This window comes from Myotis davidii, unplaced genomic scaffold, assembly GCF_000327345.1.
Source record: "Myotis davidii unplaced genomic scaffold, ASM32734v1 scaffold46, whole genome shotgun sequence".
Taxonomy (NCBI): Eukaryota; Metazoa; Chordata; class Mammalia; order Chiroptera; family Vespertilionidae; genus Myotis; species Myotis davidii.
Genome location: NW_006383006.1, coordinates 5,199,752 through 5,217,805, shown reverse-complemented (window position 1 = coordinate 5,217,805; position 18,054 = coordinate 5,199,752). Strand labels below are relative to the sequence as shown.

The following is an 18,054-nucleotide window of genomic DNA, read 5'->3' as shown; positions in this document are numbered from 1 at the left end:
GTGCCTGTGTTGATCCTGCTATATATAGGGAGATACAATCTAATGCAGCTTTGTTTTAAAAGCAGTTCTGTTCCCTGGCTTTTAAGAATGGAGGCCTTCTTTTACCAAAAAAAAAAAACCCAAACCTGGGGTGGTATAATAAAGCCACCGTGACAGAATGTGGAATGAGAGCTTGATCCTTGTATAAAAGCATCTCAGTCTTTTAGGACCTGTACAGTAAGTAAATGCCTCTGACCTAGAAATTTGTCTCCATTTTTCTTGTAGGTGGCATTAGGCTTTGTGCTGCTGGCTCTGAGGAAACATGAATGTGTCAGGGAACACCTGCTCAGTAGGAATAGGCCTTGTTAAGCTAAAAATCAGCTCACTCTCTGCGTTTCAGAAGTAACTAGGATTCTCACGGAAACAGCACTAACCAGAGCATATTCTAAACTCTTCGGTGCTATTTTTCTACTTGTCTGCAACAGAACTAATAGCAAACATAGGGGAACATAATCACTTCTAATCAAATTTAGTTTATTATTTTTAAGTTGGTACCAAAATATATTCCAGGCAACTCCTCAAATCATCGTTGCAGAGTCTCATAAGCCTTACGCACTGCTGTTCAAAAAGCAGCAAAGACTAGAAGTCAAGTGTCCAGCCCCTCAGCCCAACAATACAGTTAGAATCCACATGATGGGTGAGAAGAGGGCAGTCCCATGGACAGCCCTGACCCTTCCCTGTGGGGTGTGATTTATAATTTGGGATTGAATAATCAGTGGACAGATTAGAGAGTACAAGTTCTCTGTTTGGTTTCTATGACTCTTTGCAGTTCCTTCATCTTACCAGCAGTTAGAAGGCTGCCTTCAGTTCTCTGTCCACACTCAGCCCTAGGATAGGTCTTGATTTTTTCAAGAATTAATTTAAGGGAGAATACAACAGATACCCAGGCCTCAGGTGCATCCCCAATTTCAGATTAATTAAAGAATTAACCAGTGGAATGGTAGGTAGCAGGGACTGGTTAGACCAGGATTCAGGATACTCCCTTAACCAGGCTTGCTCAGTTTCCTGATCTAAGCAAGGTCTAAGGGGGACATAAAAGACTTGATTCTCATCCCCCTTAAGTAGTGGAATTCCTCAAGTCATGAAGGCCACTGAAATGTGGTTAGTGTCCTAAGATGACTTCCAATTCTTCCAGGTCCTTCTGGAAAGCTGAATCCTAGGGAGACAAGAGAACAATACTGGGACCCAAAATCTAAGCCAACATTTCCCAAACCACTGGTACCCAGAAGGGCCCTTGGCTTCTTTTCTGAGCTCTGTTATCATAGCACCTACAAGCAGAAGTGGAGGCTCTTTTCTAGGAAAGTAAGATTTCAAGGGAAGATTTTTTTCTTGAAAAGGTCCAGGGATGACTCAGTGATGAAACCCAAGGTTAGAAAAGCTCTTAAAAGCATTACCTCACTAGTGACATCTGGCAGCTCCATGGCCAGCTTCACCCACTGTCTAGCTTCAGAGTTTTTCCCTAGTTCTCTGTAGCACTGAGAAGAGACAACAGTGAAAACGTGAGAGAAATTCCACCAGGAGACTGGAAGGGGATAAGTAGGTGTGTTTTCAGGAGTTTCCAGAATATTATCAACACATACTTTTCATCTGTGTTAAAATAAGATAGGTGAGTTTACCTTGGAAATATACACCCGTCCTGCTTTGGAAAATCCTGGCTGTAGTTCTTCAGCCTGGAGGAGGAAGGAAGGCATTGCAGTAAGTGTTCCCAAAGTCAGGTCAAGCTCTGAGTATATTAGAGATTTCAGCCCCTCCCTGGAGTCTGTTAGTGGGTCTGGGAATGTATATTTTTTTATAAGCTCTCCAGGTGGATCTGATTTTCCCATAGAACAGGCAAACAGAAGTGGCCCCTACCAGAAACCCAGTATAATGTCCTTAGGAAAAACAAGGTCACCCAGGCAGCTTTGGTTGCTGTCCACCCCCTCCCTTCCTCCCCTGATACCTTCAGGAAGCTCTGCAGGGCATCTTCCACAGTAGCACTGGGAGGGCTTTCAAATAAGGCTGCAGCCGTTTTTTTTTCTAGCCAGCTCAGGTGAGCAACCTGCCACCAAGAGATCAAGGTGTGAATAAAGTTTTAACAAGAATTTTCAGAATATTGCATATTCTGTACTGAAAACAAACAGGGTCCAATTACAGTCACATGACCATTCAGAGGACATGGCACTTGAGCCAGGCTGAGGCCCAGCTCCCAATTTTTCACTGTAAGGAGATCAGTGTCACAGGACAGGGAGATCCTTCTATAAAGGCCTGGAATTTAGCTCACCTGGTAGCACCACCTGCCGAGGAGAAAGTGAGCCATGGGGTTTTCTGGCTGGAGAGCAAGAGCTTTGTCCACGTGCTCCTGAGGGGGAGATGTAAATATAAACCTCAGACACCGGCAATGATAAGGGAAGAGGGGCAGGTCACAGGCAGCAGGGACACTGCAAGGAGCTAGGATGAGCAGGGAACACGGACAGCACAAGTGAAAGAGAAGCCTCTCCTCACCTTGAAGCTAAAGCCACTCTGGATGCGCTTCTGGATGCCCTCGTGCTCAGCCAGCTGACCACAAAGCACTGCATACCTAAGGGGGGAGCAGCAGCAAGCTCAGAGGCAGGGAGGGGCTGCCCGAGACCCTGCACCCTCCACTAGAGCGGAAACTCATTTCTGTCTGTATGTAGTTCCGCTTCATAGACCTGTGGCCCCAATTCATATTCTTTCATAAACAGAATGTTAGGCTCTCCAAAGTATACATAGTAGGTACAAAAAGGCTGGGTCTCATACTTAATGTTTAGGCAAGGTCTTGGTCCAAATCTCCAACAAAGTTCTCTTCATCATGAGTACAGCCATAGGTATTATAAAAACTTAAAAAGCAGTTCTCTACTCATGAGCATCAAGGATACTAGACGGGAGTACATTCCTTTTTGTCTCATGCCTTGGAAGTACACAGGTTACCATCAGTAAACTGCTCTAGGGCCGTCAGACTGGGTGAGGTGCTCTAGGAATTCCTGTGTTAACTTGGAAACCAACAGAAGCAGAGGAAAATGCCTCTGATTTCAGCCTTCACATTCTCCCAGGGAGCAAAGCCAGCCAGCTTTCCGTCTTCTGTCTTCAAAAACAAAGGCCTCATTACCCCACTTCTCCAGCATTGTTTCCAGAGCACAGTTGACATTAAATAAGTGTCTAAAGGCCCAAGTTGCTTTTTCATATATTCACTAAATATCAGACATTTCCAGAGGCTTATTTCCATGTTTAGTCAAAACAGCTGTTCCCCAAGATAGGAAAACATGAAGCCAATTTCCATTCTTGGGAGCCACAGGGAATCAGCACCCATGACCCCCTAGAAACAGTGATGACCTGGCCTCTGAGATAAAGCTGAAACTTTACCTCAGCTACAGGTAGAGAAACAGCTTCTCAGCTCACAGTCTGAGGACAGAGCTACAGAAAGCAAGAGGGGAGGTAGGAAAGGAACATTTTCAGTAATACTCAGAGGTGCTGGAACCAGGCCCCAGGACACAAGTTGGAACTTTGCCTCACATGAGACCACAAACGGCTATATTTGAGAGCTAAATACTGACTACTGAACTTCTGGAGGTAAACTCACATCCACTTTTCCTCATGCGAGCCAAGCAAAGAAGCGAAAGCCCACCACCAGCGAGGGATAGCAGCTAGGGGGAAGAGGAGGTTGTGCAGGAGATGGAGCAGAAAATTGTCCCAGCCTCCATGGGGAGCCCAGAACCCACAAGTCTTATAACTAGGGTTACTTACAAAGCTGCTCAATTCTTCAAGCCCTAAGGGGGTTGTGGGGGGGGGAGAGTACTCTCCCCTGCCTCATCCTGAAGGCACCTGCCAAAGAGAAATTCCCTGGGCCCCCAGCTGGGGGTGGGGTGGGGCATATGGAAGTACAGGCCAGAGCGCCCTCTTCTGGTTCTTGTAGCAAATGCCTCTGTGGCCAGGACAGGGACAATAGAGCTCCGCCCCCTCCGCTCCTCGCTCCTCTCTAACCCACGCTGGCTCCTCATGGGATCCCGCAGGGTGTTATTACCATTGGTGGCAGTCAGCACTCTCATCCCCCTTCTCCAGAGCGGCCTCCGCCTCTTCTTTGCCTGTAGGACAGAGGATCCAGAGTAGATGAGGGCTCCCATGCACGCTGCCCAAGGCGGGGCTGCTGGACGGAAGGCTGCTCCAGCTCTCAGCAATGCCTATCCGGCCTGGACTTGCTCAGAAATAGTTGTGAACTTGAACAGAATGAAAAGCTGCAAGTAGCTGTTCAGGGATGACTGCCACTTCACCTCACCTTCCCGATTTCTGTCGTCGGCTGTCCCAGCAAACTTGTTTTCACAATAAATTCCCACTGATGTGCTTGCAGCACTTCAAATATAAAAGGACCCAAAGTCAATCTGAACCTGCCGGACAAGCCTGAGCCTGGAGGGTTTTATTTGGGGTAATAGGCTTCAGGGCATCCATGAATCCCTCTGAAGTTGTATAAAATTTTAGGTATCTGTGCATTTTATTGAGAAGGTCCACAGCTTTGATAAAATTCTCAAAAGGATCCATGATCCAAAAACATGAATCACAGCTCTAGGCCAAAATTCACCAAACCAAAATGGACTGACGTATGACCAGAGGCGACTTTCACTTATTTAGTCTTAAGTTTCCAAGGCACAAGACTAACAAAGAGATTGAGGTCTAATTGTCACAAGGGTCCCCTGAAGTGACAAGAAGTCTAGAGCCTCAGATGAGGAACATCATGCCCACACAGTGGAGAAAGTGGCACCCTGCAAAAGGGGACTTCTTTCATTAAAATGGAGAGGGCCCTAACCGGTTTAGCTCAGTGGATAGAGCATCAGCCTGCGGACTGAAAGGTCCCAGGTTCGATTCTGGCCAAGGACATGTACCTTGGTTGCAGGCACATCCCCAGTAGGAGGTGTGCAAGAGGCAGCTGATGGATGTTTCTCTCTCATCGATGTTTCTAACTATCCCTCTCTCTTCCTCTCTGTAAGAAATCAATAAAATATATTTTAAAAAAACAGAGAGGGCTGGGAAGGGAACATGGAGAAAGTAAACTAATGACTGAGGTGGTAGGCTGGCTATCTGAGATGTTTCTTCCTCCTTAAGTGACAGCAATGATGGTATGTTGGATTTGCAACAAATACAATTTTAAGGTAGCTTATCCCTTTCCAACAGAAGAACAGTGCCCCCACCAAAGAGGGACATTGTCTCTTGAGGGATTTCCTCTGCCCGCTTCAAAGCACTGTCTTACTAGGAAATAATAGTGAAAAATGAGAACTAGTTCCTGCCAGGTTAGACATAGGGGTGAACAGATATTGCCTGAGATCCCAACGAATGGCTGCCTCCTGGTGGTCCAGCTTCTAGAGCCAGAACAAACTGAAGAACTTCAGACCCAGCAAGGATGGTCCTAAAAAGCTGGAGTCCCAGGGCAGCGCCTTCCAAGATGCTACCTAGCCATCTGACCTCCAGCAGGAACAGACTCGTCCAGGATGCTAACCTCAGGAAACCAGGCCGGTGCTGGTGTGGGTGCGCCTATGAAGAGCTAAACAATGACCAAAGGGAAAGGAAAGGTTCTTGTTGATATCAAACGCTCATCAGAATCCTCACCTAAAATTTATATGGGAAAGCCGGACATTTTAAAAAATATATATCGTATTGATTTTTTACAGAGAGGAAGGGAGAGGGAGAAACATCAATCAGCTGCCTCCTGCACACCTTCTGCTGGGGATATGCCCGCAACCAAGGTACATGCCCTTGACCGGAATCGAACCTGGGACCCTTCAGTCCACAGGCCGACACTCTAGCCACTGAGCAAAACCAGTTAGGGCAGCAGGACATTTTTTAAATAAAGAAGCAAACAATAATTAAGCACCTTTTGTTAAAATTCCCAGGGGTTTTTCTGAAGGTGTATAACAATGAACAATTGATTCAATTGGGCTGTTTTTTGTTTATTTGTTAACCTTACCCAAGGATATTTTTTTCCATTGATTTCTAGAGTGGAAGGGGGAGAGGGAGGGGGGGCAGAGAGTGAGAAAGAAACACTGATGTGAGAGAGACGCATCAACAGGCTGCCTTCCGCATGTACCCCAACTGGGGCCTGGGATGGAACCGTGACTCCTCGGGGTGAGGGCTGATGTTCCAGCCATTGAGCAACACTGGCCAGGGCTGGCCTGTTCTTTTTATATCAACTTCCTAAACGAATGTTTAGAACACTTTGGGTATTATCAAGATTCTACATTATCAAAGATTCAATAACATTTGCAAGGCTGTATTTATAAAAGTGGGAAAATAGACAAATCCATTCTACATAATAAAGAGCTAATATGCTAATTAGACCAGTGGGCAAGGGGCAGGGTCAGCAAGTCATGGCAGTCCCGGCGTGCCCCCTCTCTTCCCCTTCTGCAGAGGCAGCTGCAGGGGAGCGGGCCTAAGCCACAGTTGGACATCCCCCAAGGGCTCCCAGGCTGCTAGAGGGATATCTGACTGCCAGCTTAGGCCCAATCCCCCAGGGAGCGGGCCTAAGCTGGCAGGTGGACATCCCCCGAGGGATCCCAGACTGCAAGAGGACGCAGGGTAGCTCAGGGCCCCCCTGGATGCATTAATTTTTTATAACTAAACCACAAGACCTGGAAGCCCACTGATGGTGCATGACTCAGGTGTGTACAGAGGCAGGACACATCACCATCCCTATGAAACCAGTTGTTTTTTGAGAGGGAGAGAGAAAGAGAGAAACACCAATCGGCTGCCTTCCGTACATGCCCCGACCGACCAGGAATCGAAGCCACAACCCAGGCATGTGCCCTCAATGGGAATCGAACCAACAACCTCTTAGTGCATGGGACGACACTCCAACCAACTGAGCCACTCTGGTTGGGCCAGTTCCTTTTTTTTATTGTTAATCCTCAACCGAGGTTGATTTTTCCCCATTATTTTTAGAGAGTGAAAGGGAAGAGGAAAGATAGAGAAAGAAGACATCAATTGGTTGCCTCCAGGGTTCAAACCTGCAACCAAGGCACATGCCCTTGACCGGAATCAAAACCAGGACCTTTCGGTCCACAGGTCGACTCTAACCACTGACCCAAACCGGCTAGTGCTGGGCCAGTCGCTTTTTTAAAGTCCCAGGATTCTCAGTGATAGAGAGGGACGAACCCTGGGCCACATACACCCCAGAGCACAGATTTGGCAATAGATTTGCTAAATAGATCCCAGGGACTTCTAACCTGGCAGTATTCTCCCAAACTGCTACTCACAGGTGCTCACCAAATATCCTCCACTCATATTCTTAGAACTGCCTCACACTCCATAACTGAAACCAGATTCCTAAATTGCAGCAAATAACCTCTTCAGATTAAGAAAGAAGATTCTGCCCTCCTTTGTGTTTGGGGAGAAAAAGGATTGGGCTGAAAGGATACTAGTACTCCTCAAAACGTGCACTGGTGATGTGCTCAGGTCACAGCCACGTGCGGAGCACTGTTCTCTGTGTCAGGAAGCAGGGGATCCTGGGAGCCCAAGTTTGTTCCTAGTGAGTGACTGAGCCACAACTGCCCTGACAGCTGCATCTTGGTGGTTCCTCTGGACCCCAGGCAGGTGGGCTGGCTCCACCCCACCGTCAGTCACCTTCCCACCAGGAACCTGTCAGCACTTACCATTTTGAGCATATGACTTCTTCTCGCTCACCTCCTCCGCGAGCTCACACATGTCGCTGTAGGCCCGGGCCAGGCGCCAGAGAAAGTCCTGCCGACTTCCGTACTACAGACCAAACAGAGAGGGATGGAGGCCCTTCTTCCCTCGGAGAACTGGGGCTCTGGCCTTCCCACACCCTACGCTGGAGCTTGCACGTTAGTGTGTTAGATGCCGACTGACATTACATCGGTTTTCTGCATGGCCCTCCACCCCCATATGACCTCCCTTTTCTCGGGCTAACTTTGGGGCATTTTCCCTCGAGTGAGCATCAGTTCTGCAGTGAACCTGAGGGAAAGGGGATTGCCGTTGAAATCCCTGGTATTGGAACCTTCAAGTGCGATAGGCAGCTTGGGCTCTGCCTCAAGGGAAATAAAAGGACATTCCAGTTCTCTTCACATCTCCCTCTACTGAGGGGTGGAGCTCTTGCCCTAAAAATAGGAGGCAGAGACCTGCCCTCAGGAGGAAGCTCTGGAGCAGGCATAAACCTAGGCGCCTAGGCCGCATGTAGCCCCTTGGAAGAGGAGGTGCAGCCCTGGCGGGGGGTGGAGGGTTGAGGGGGGGAAGGTGCGGCACCAGCCATCTCACCCCCATTTTCCTCCCCATGTCACCTTGCAGGGTCAGTAACCACAGGGCCTGCTCTCATTCCCTAGGAGTCCGCAGGGAGGGAGGGAGTGGGGGGACAGGCAGCGGCTGGAGCCTCACCGCGAGCTTGTTGTTGAGCAGCAGCTGGAAGCCCTCCCGCTTGTGCTGCTCTCCGCCCCGGTGCAGCTGGTCAGCCTGCAGCAGGAGGGGCAGCACGTCCTCCAGGCCAGGGGAGCCGTCAGCCTCCAGGGCTCTGGGAACTGGGCCTGAAGCCACCGCTGCCTCCAGGTCCAGAGAATCCTTTCTCCCCATCTTCACGGTCTCACAGCTCACATCTTCCCCGTCGTCACTCTCCCTGTCGGACTCCCGCTCATAATCAGACTCGGCATTAGCTGTTGTGTAACTGTGGCAGAGAATGTGAGTTACAGTCAAAGGAGGGGACCATCCGCCTTAGAGCCCGGGGTCTGTCCCTTACCCACAAAGAGGCTCTCCATGACACTGTCCAGAAAACCAAAGAACCATCCCCCACTTCCTTAGAGGTCTAGGCAAAAACTAGTCCTCGCAAGAAAGCTCCTGTGGGGACTGGGCGGGAAAATGGTTTGGGAGAAGAGTGACAGCTCTGGGGGCACTGTGACAGGGGCCATTAGAACCCCCAGCTCAGCTACTATCCAGTCTGCCAGGAAACAGAAAAACAAAATGCCCAGAAAGGTCTGTACCAACTGTTGCCAGTCGAGTTAAAAGGACATTTTGCCCTGTCTGGGTGGCTTAGATATTTGGAGCTTCATCCACTGGAGGCAATCAATGTATGTTTTTCTCTCTCCTCCTTCCTCTCTCTCTCTCTCATTCCAAAAAAAATCAATAAAAACATCCTTGGAGCCCTGGCCCGTGTGGCTAAGTGGTAGAGTGTGGGCCCAAGCCCTGAAGGGTCAAGGGTTTGATTCCCTGTCAAGGGCACATACCTGGGTTGTGGGTCAATCCCAGGACCTAGTCAGGGACCGTGCAGGAGGCAACCAATCGATGTGTCTGTCTTTCACATCAATGTTTCTCACTCTCTCCCGCCCGCCCGTCCTCCCTTTCTCCATCCCTCCCCGCTTCCACTCTCTAAAAAAAAAAGGAAAAAATATCCTCAGTTGAGGATTCTCTCTCTCTCTCTCTCTCACACACACACACACACCACATATCCTCAGGTGAGGAGGTGAGGATTTTAACAAATTTTTAAGGAAATTATTTTTCTATCTTTTGTTTTTTGCTGCCTCCTGCACGCCCCTTACTGGGGATCAAGCCCACAACCTGGGCATGTGCCTTTGACCAAAATTGAACCTGGGACCCTTCAGTCCGCAGGTAGTATGATTGCTTTAATGAGCATATGCAAGGTATCCCAAAACATGTATACACAATTTAACAGCTGATAACTCACTTAATTTTCACTCCTTTTTAGGTTTAACTGATTTGAAATAATGGATGAAGCCAATTTAAGCTTTGAATAAAGAAAATTTATCCACTAGACTTTTTTATGGGGATACATTAAGTTTACAGTACAAATCCGGCAACAGTTGATGAATTGAGGGCACACAAATACCAAACAAAATGATTCCTTCTTTTTTTATTTGTTTTGTTTTGTTAATATTCACCCAGGCATGTTCTTCCATGGACTTTTAGAGAGAGTGGAAGGGAGAGGGAGAGACAGAGAAACATCAGTGTGAGAGAGATACATCGATTGGTTGTCTCCCACACAGGCCCCAAGCTGGGGCTGGGGATCAAGCCTGCAACCCAGATACATGCCCTTGACCTGGAATCAAACCCTCGACCCTCTGGTGTGTGGGCCAGTGCTCTAACCACAGAGCCACACTACATTCTTATAAATAAAAAATAAATGAATGTTTAAGATTAAAACTTTAGCCCTGGCCGGGTAGCTCATTTGGTTAGAGTGTTGTACAAGTACACCGAAGTTATGGGTTCAATCCCCAGTCAGGGCACATACAAGAATCAACCAAATGAATGCATAAATAAGTGGAACAACAAATTGATCTTTCTCTCTCTCTCAAATCAAATAAATAATTTTTTAAATAAAAACTTTCATGTAGGTGGAGCTGATCTCCTGAGCTAGATGGCGCACCAGGCTCAGGGTTTGTCGATCTTTTTTGCTTTATCAGCCAAAGGCATCTGTCAGAACCAGCATGGGCGGGTGCCAGCCTCTGAGGCATGAGCAGCCACAGATATCCACATTTTCTCTCTCGATTCAATGTGTGCCTCTATCCAAGCCAGCCAGCAACCTAAACCACAACAGGAATAGCCCTTGGAAACCTTTGCAATTGCTAGAGGTGGGGTGAGGGCCATTTGCAGGTAGAAGCAGGAGAGAAGGAAGATGCAAGCAGAACCCCCTGGGAAGGTATCTCTGGGCCACCATAAGCCCGGGAGCCCCAACCTCGATTCCCCAGGTTTCTCTCAGATGTTGGCCTGTTCCCGCAGCTGACTAGGGTGTTCCCTAACCGCCGACTGAATCAGACAGAAACGGCAGGGGAGAAGGTAAGGCTTCCAGGGGCCAGAATCAGACACCAGAGAGGCCTCTGGACGGAGTGGAAGGAAAAGCAGGTTTGACCAGCCACAAGGCTCTGAAGCACAGGGAGGACCTTCAGGTGGTAACCTCCCTCCATCCTGGAATGAAAGGTCCCTGTTGCTGGAGCAAAACAACTGCAGGAGAGATGTGGGCTGAACGCTGGAGGCCAGGAAGCCGGACGTGGTAAGGAGGCAGGTTCCATCCAGAAAGCACAGGTGAGCAATCCATGCCGACTGCTTCTAGAGGAGCTTCCAGAATCCGCTAACAAAGGGGCCCTCGTAACATCTGCCATAGGAACTGACAACTTCACCCTGCTTTTTAAGAACTTACCAAACATCTTTCTCTTCTAGCAATTTGCAGTAAAAACTTGAGAAATTAGCCGAAATCGGTTTGGCTCAGTGGATAGAGAGTCGGCTTGCGGACTGAAAGCTCCCAGGTTCGATTCCGGTCAGGGGCATGTACCTTGGTTGTGGGCACATCCCCAGTGGGGAGTGTGCAGGAGGCAGCTGGTCGATGTTTCTCTCTCATCGATGTTTCTAACTCTCTATCTCTTTCCTTTCCTCTCTGTAAAAACTCAATAAAAAAAAAATATTTAAAAAAAGTTGAGAAATTAAAGGGACAAGGCAAAGTGGCACCAGATTTCACAATCAACCTGAGTGGTGACGAGTGAGGCTGCACAGGGGCCTCCTGGAGAAACCCAGCAATTCATGGGGCCTGGACAATAGCCTCCCCGACGCAGCCCGGCCAGGCCCAATGGCAAATGGGTGAGTGGTTATCTAGGGGAGAACTTGAGTCTCATCAACTCCAGTTGCTAGAAAGAAGGGGAGACCCCATTCCCTGCTGGATTGAAGGCTGTCTTGGCCAATCAGGAGTCTCCCAGGAGGGACCCCTGCTCTTATGCTAGAGCACAGGCATCAACAGTCTCCAGGGAGCTGAGCCAGGAGGGAAAGTCCTACAGTTTGTGATCCCTCGGGGTCCTAAAGGCTACGGAGAAAGAGAGGTCAGGAGGGGCCTTTGCCACCACAGAGAGGTGGTGGGGCAGGAGGCTCCCGCAAGGCTGGCACAGAGAGGCCTTTTACTGCACCTCAGCCCCACTTTGAGCAGCTCTGCCTCACTAATCTGCAGGCCTGCTGCCGGGCACCCAGTGGGCAGGCAGACACTTGCTGAGTGAGCACTGACCTCGCCCCATGGGCTCCCAGGATTTGAGAGGGATCACGTGCCAGAGCTACATGGGCTGCCGTCCCTAGTCACATGCTCTCACGCCCCTTGGACCACCATCCCAACCCTTGCAGAAATCCACGAGAGAGAGGGGGTGGCCCTCTTGTTGAATATGCCAGGGAGCTTTGAGGTCAGCAAGGGACTGGCAGAGACCTCTGGAAAGGCCACTGGGATCTCTACACTCAGGCAGAACACTGTTCCCACAGTGGGCCGAGAATCCAAGGCTCCCTGGGAGCAGGGAGCCCAGAGCTAGCCTACTCCTTGAGTGATCAAGGACTGTTACACATGTCTTCCTCCTGGCAATTAAGTTCTTTGCTTGAACTCCTAAGCCCCATGAGAGGGCTGAGCTGGAGCATTCAAAGACAAGCAGGTGTGGACTCTGCCCCTGGGACCTCCCAGTGGAGTGAGAGAGCACCAGCCTAGATGAGGTGGTAAATGCCAAAGGAGATGAGATGGAAGGCAGTCCCTCTGGGCTGGGATGCCGAAGGCTTGCTGGAGGGCTGGTGTTTCAGGGCGAGTCTGGTTTTTCCAGGGAGGGAACTAAAGCTGTGTTTGCTCCAAGGCTCAGGGAACAAGCCCACGGACCCACAGTGACTCTGCCTCGGCCACATTCAGTCAGTCCTCTGGGGACACGAAGTTACTAACTTATTTGGGGAATGAAAGGTCCTGCAGCTTCCAGGGGACTGGAGTAGCCCATCAGATATTCTTATCCTTTCATCCCTCAAACAGGCACTCCTTGCCCCAGACCCACATGTTCAAAGTCATTCCAGAGTTTGAGGTCTCCCATAACTTCCCCTTGACCTATATGGCAGTGACCGTGGCAAAATAATTATTCACTATGGCCACTGCCCCAGATGGCAGCCAGCTAAACCAGAGTCTTGCTTCACACACCCCATTCGCTTCCACACGTCACACGATCAGTCGTGGGGCTGAGCCACTGGAGCTATAATTAAGAAAGCCACCCTTCCTCTCATCCCATCACAGGCGGCTGGAAGGCCTGTCCTGTCCTGCCCCTTATGGGGGCCCCAGTGAGCACCCACAAGCTTCCCTGGTTAAGCAGAAGTTTGCTGAACTCCTTAGAAATCATCAAAGGCCTGAGTTCTCCACCCTGATCTTGGGCAGATCTGTGACCTCTCCTGTTCTACCTCTGACAAAGCTCAACATCAGTTCCCCACCCACGTGACCTGCTTCCGTGGGTGCATGAAGATGGTCCATTAGCACCCACTCTGTCCTTCCAATCCAGATGTTCCTTTATGTCAAAGAGCCCCTTTCTGGCCCTCCTCTAACAGCCCAGCGGAAGCTCTCAGCCCAGTTATTAGGTAAACTGAACATAGACAAGAGATCAGACAACCCAGGCATCAGTAGCCATGAGGACTAAAGTTCTACTAAGACTTGCTTCTTTCTTTTATTTTATTAATTTTTAGAGAGAGGAAGGCGGGGGGAGACACCCATGTGAAACAGAAACATAGATCAGTTGCCTTCCCCAGGTGCCCTGACCTGGGATCGAACTTACAACCTGGTTATGTGCCCTGACCGGAAGCAAAGCCGCCTTTTGGTGTATGGGACAATGCTCCAACCAACTAAGCCACACCGGCCAGGGAAAGACTTCACTTGTTTCAAAAGGCATCTGAGAAATAATCAAATCCAGCACCAGTGCCCAATGGCAGTGACGTGGAAAAAGGGAGTAATACTATTCTTAATTTTCTTAGAAAGCCGAAGAGTAGAGGCAGGAGAATGGCCCAAACAACGCTGAAATCTCTCGAATGAGATGTACTGAACACCCTGTACTGTGGGCAGTGAGCTGTGGCAGTTCTTAGTCCTGGGAGGAGCTCCCAGGCTGCATGGGACCCGTCTTCCTGTGAAGGCCCTTCTGTACCCTGACGACCAAGCCGTACCTCAGGTCACAGACCCTCACACCTCTGCAGATGAGCCAGCTAACCCTGGACCTGGCAGTTGTACAACCCTGGGCAAGGCATCACGCCTTGCTAAGCCTCAAGTCTGCTCTGAGAAACAGAGCATCTAACCCCATAGGATTCTTGTGAGGATTAAGTCAGAAAATACCTCCAAAGTGTTTAGTACCATGCCTGTCACAGAGAACGAATAACCAGTAGTTAATACTATAATGTGTGTCAGCTAAAGAGAGTGCTGCAAAGTCCCCCTGAATGGCCTGTTTATAGCTGAATCCGACATCCTGACCCAAGAGAAGGCTTGGGTATCCTCTGCGCCAATCTTTTTCTCGAGGAGGAAGAGGGGTCAGCCTCTAGACCTCGCGCACACTACCTGGATCGCTGGAGCTGGGCAGCAAACAAGGGCCGACGCTGCCAGGACAGCATCAAGTATTACAACAAAGGTGCTCACCCAGACTTCTTGCTTGGGACCAAAGTTTCAAAATGGCACTAGTGGTTTCAAATCAAAAGCTTCAGCCTGACCGACTTTGGAGGCTGCCCACGAGATTCCTGCCTGCCGCCCCATCTCACGGCCAGGCCTGCGGTCAGACTCGCTGGGCCACCAATTACTCGGACAGTCACCTCCCACCTTAAAGCTGACAAGGAAGCCAGCCTCTCCTGTGGGAAGGGGAGCGTATCCAGGGGAAGGGGCGCACACTCAGGGAAGGAAGCAAAGTTCTTGTGATAACACAGGAAAATGCTCCATTCGTGTTGCTAAATGGCTAGAGCAGTGGCCTGTGCACCAAAGGGTCATGGGAAGGGTTTCGGGTTTGATTCCAGTCAAGTGCACATAATGGGTTGCAGGTTTGGCCCCGGTCAGGGTGTGTGCGAGGCAGCGGGTCCACGTGTGTCTCTCACACTGATGTTTCTCTTCCTCCCTCTCTCCCTTCTACTCTCTCTGAAAAGCAATGGAAAAATATCCTCGGGTGAGGATTAATAAAACAAAAGTTGGTAATGTTATAGAGAAAAATATCAATAAAAAACAAACCTACTCAGAGGAAAATAACAGATGCAAGCAATAACCATGGTTAACATTTCTATTTGTCTGGATGACATAAGGTGGATGATTTTTCTTATTTCAACTGTTCTGTAGTTGTTTATGCCAGGGGTGGGAACCTTTTTCTGCCAAGGGCTATTTGGATATTTATAACATCATTCACAGGCCATACAAAATTAAATGTTAGCCTGCTATCTTTGGCCAAACATTACTTAACTCACCCCTAACGCCTTGGCAGGGCCAGACCACATGATTTCATGGGCCTTAGACAGCCCACGGGCCAGATGTCCCCCACCCGATTCATACCCTTACTTTGCTCCAAAAATTACTTCTGGCAGCGCGGTGTGAGCTTTCCATTGGTAAGCACTGCTTTCACAACACGTAACCTGGCCGGAGCCACCGCTGCCTCCGGGAGAGGCCTTACCCGCCCTCGCTCTCCGCGTCCGTGAACGTGCCTCCCGAGGCGGCTGTGAAGTAGACGGAGCTGGAGCCAGTGGAGTCGCTCCTCTCGCGGGCAAACGGGAACCTGCGCCGCCGAGCCACTCTCTGGTTCTCCTCCATGTGGGACCTGAAAAGCACGGGGCTTAGGCCCATCCAGCCTCTTCCCTCGCCCTGAGGGAGCCTCTTCCTACCGCACCTCATTACGGGCCAGGAGCAGAGAAAATCCTGGGTCTCGGCCCTGGCCAGGTCGCCCAGTTGGTTAGAGTCATCCCGCACACCATGGTTACGGGTAGTCACTCATGAATGCACGAATAAGTTGAACAAATCAATGTTTTTCTCTCGTTCTCTCTCCCCATCCTCCCCTCTAAAATCAATAAATTAAGAACATATATTTTAAGAAAATCCTGGGTCTCCCCACTCAAGAGAACAAGGGCAGCTCTCTGATAGACCAGGGCAGACCAGGTTAGTCAGAACCAAGCGTTTCAGCTGCTACGACAGATCACAAAGGCCCAAAGCAGCAAGGAACTTGCTGGCAGCAAGGCCAGGTTCCCTGCCAACTAGGTGAGGAGCCGTAGAGCTGGCTTCCTCCTTGGAGACACAGTGAGGGCCAGAGCACAGCTCGGCTGGAAAAGCTGTAGAGGCCGGGGCCAGGCAGGAGAGGAGGCTGGTTACTCACCGGAACTCCCCAACGATCTGCCCCGCAAGCCCCTGCAGGCCGCTCCTCAGCTCCTCCACCTCCCGCCGCAGCGCCACCAGACTGGCCAGCACGAAGTCCAGGCGGTCCAGCACCATCTCCTGCCCTTCTGGTGGGAGGCTGGGCAGCACCGCAGCATCTCCAGCCTCCCCTGGGGCCGCTCGCAGTGGCCTCACTGAAGGAAGGACAGGAGACGTGATGTCCATGGGACACAGTGAAGGCACATGTTCACAGCTGTCTTGTTCACAAGTCCCAAGTAATTATCCAGAAAAAACATCAAGGTCCCGACCCATAAACAAGAGCCCTCTGTTCCAGGACCCTCCCACACCAACCTGTGGCAGGATAACACACCAGGCCAGATATAAATGCTTGCAAGAAAAAATAAATATAAGCACAATAAAATGAGGTATGCCTGCATATAATGCCCAAATATCTGTCAATTCCAACCACACAGCAAAACTAAAATTGAGTTCACTCAAATTCTGATCTTTCACTTCACAGAGAATAGCAAAGAACACAGCTCCTTTCAAGAACTTCTTTTACTGTCATCAGAGAGGGGCAAAGAGGAAAAGGGTAGTTACTGAGAGGAAAGGTACAGTGGGAAAAGCCCATCAAAAAAGTTGGAGGGCGGGAAGTGGGTGGAGGGGGGAAGGAGGGGGAAAGAGGGACATCTATAACACTCTCAACAGTAAAGATTTAATTTCAAAAAAGACATAGGAAAAACAGTATTACCAAGATCTGAATTGAGCTCTAAACTCCAACAGTAAATGCTAGTAAACAGAGAGCTACTACCTAAGGCAATTTTACTGGAAAATGTAAAAACGGAAGAAATGAGGGAGGCAGAACCCACAGTCCAGGAAGCACAAATCCGTTAAATCTAGTAACAGTCAGGGCCAGATTACAATACACATCCAACAGTACTCAAGACTGGAGACAAGACGGTCCCTGGGAACAGAGCCACGTTCTCCCAACCTCAGCAAACCACTACTGCTGAGAAATTACAAAACACAAGGAAAATGAAGGAAAGACAAGCATACAATAGGTTATTATCAGGTTATAAAATGCTGACAAACGTTACAATTTAAAATGATAACTCTTGCCCAGCAGGTGTGGCTCAGGGATTGAGCATCAACCTATGAACCAGGAGGTGACAGTTCAATTCCTGGTCAGGGCACATGCCTGGGTTTCAGGGATCCCTGGTATAGGAGGCAGCTGATCAATGATTTCTTTCTCTTCATTGTTTCTATCTCTCTCCCTTCCTCTCTGAAATCAATAAAAATATATATTTTTAAATGATAATTCTTTGAAGACTCTTCTAAAACTAAATTTTCTAAACCACTTGGCATTTGGTTATCAGAGAAAAACTCATTTCCAATTAACATGGGGTGAGATTCTCTGAAAACTCCACTATTACAGGAACATGAGGTTTGAACCAGCCCTTTGCTCAAATGAGGTAATTTAATATGAAAGTTTTGCAAAACTGAAAGCACTACCCATTTCAGCTGTGGCTGGCTTCCACCCATATTCGCTTCATTGCAAGTAAGCTCACCCGCAGCCCCATGGCATGTGAAGTTCATGGGACTGGGTGACCAGGCCAGTCCTGCCTCTTACTCTGTGACCACCTCGGGAAAATTACACAATCTTTCTTAATCTTGATTTCATCATAAGAAGGATAAAAACACTTGGACTAGGTAGTCTCCAAGATCCCTACATTCTAATATGTAATTTAACACGTAAGCCTCAGGACTTTTAATTCCTACAAGACTTGTTTTTCCTTTTGCTTTCTTTTGAACTCTTCCTCTACTTATTAAACACCTCACCCAACGCTAAGCAAGCGTCTTTAATATATATATGTAACACCACTGTGGCCAAAACCAACAGTGAAAGCTAAACAGCCTTTTCACAATATACT

The 18,054-nt window shown here is 49.0% G+C and overlaps 1 protein-coding gene across 1 annotated transcript in view; it reads right to left on the bottom strand.

The window, feature by feature from the left end:
• Positions 1-492: 492 nt before the first annotated feature.
• Positions 493-18,054, bottom strand: part of RMDN3 (regulator of microtubule dynamics 3) — a 25,506-nt gene continuing 7,944 nt past the window's right edge. Inside the window, exons 4-14 of the mRNA XM_015557530.1 lie at positions 16,125-16,317; positions 15,432-15,575; positions 8,410-8,692; positions 7,671-7,773; positions 4,058-4,118; positions 2,521-2,596; positions 2,300-2,377; positions 1,979-2,077; positions 1,656-1,709; positions 1,434-1,514; positions 493-1,195 (exon numbers count right to left, since the gene is read on the bottom strand). Coding sequence (XP_015413016.1) covers positions 1,142-1,195; positions 1,434-1,514; positions 1,656-1,709; positions 1,979-2,077; positions 2,300-2,377; positions 2,521-2,596; positions 4,058-4,118; positions 7,671-7,773; positions 8,410-8,692; positions 15,432-15,575; positions 16,125-16,317 — 1,226 coding nt within the window. The 3' untranslated portion in view covers positions 493-1,141. The remainder of the gene's footprint in view (positions 1,196-1,433; positions 1,515-1,655; positions 1,710-1,978; positions 2,078-2,299; positions 2,378-2,520; positions 2,597-4,057; positions 4,119-7,670; positions 7,774-8,409; positions 8,693-15,431; positions 15,576-16,124; positions 16,318-18,054) is intronic.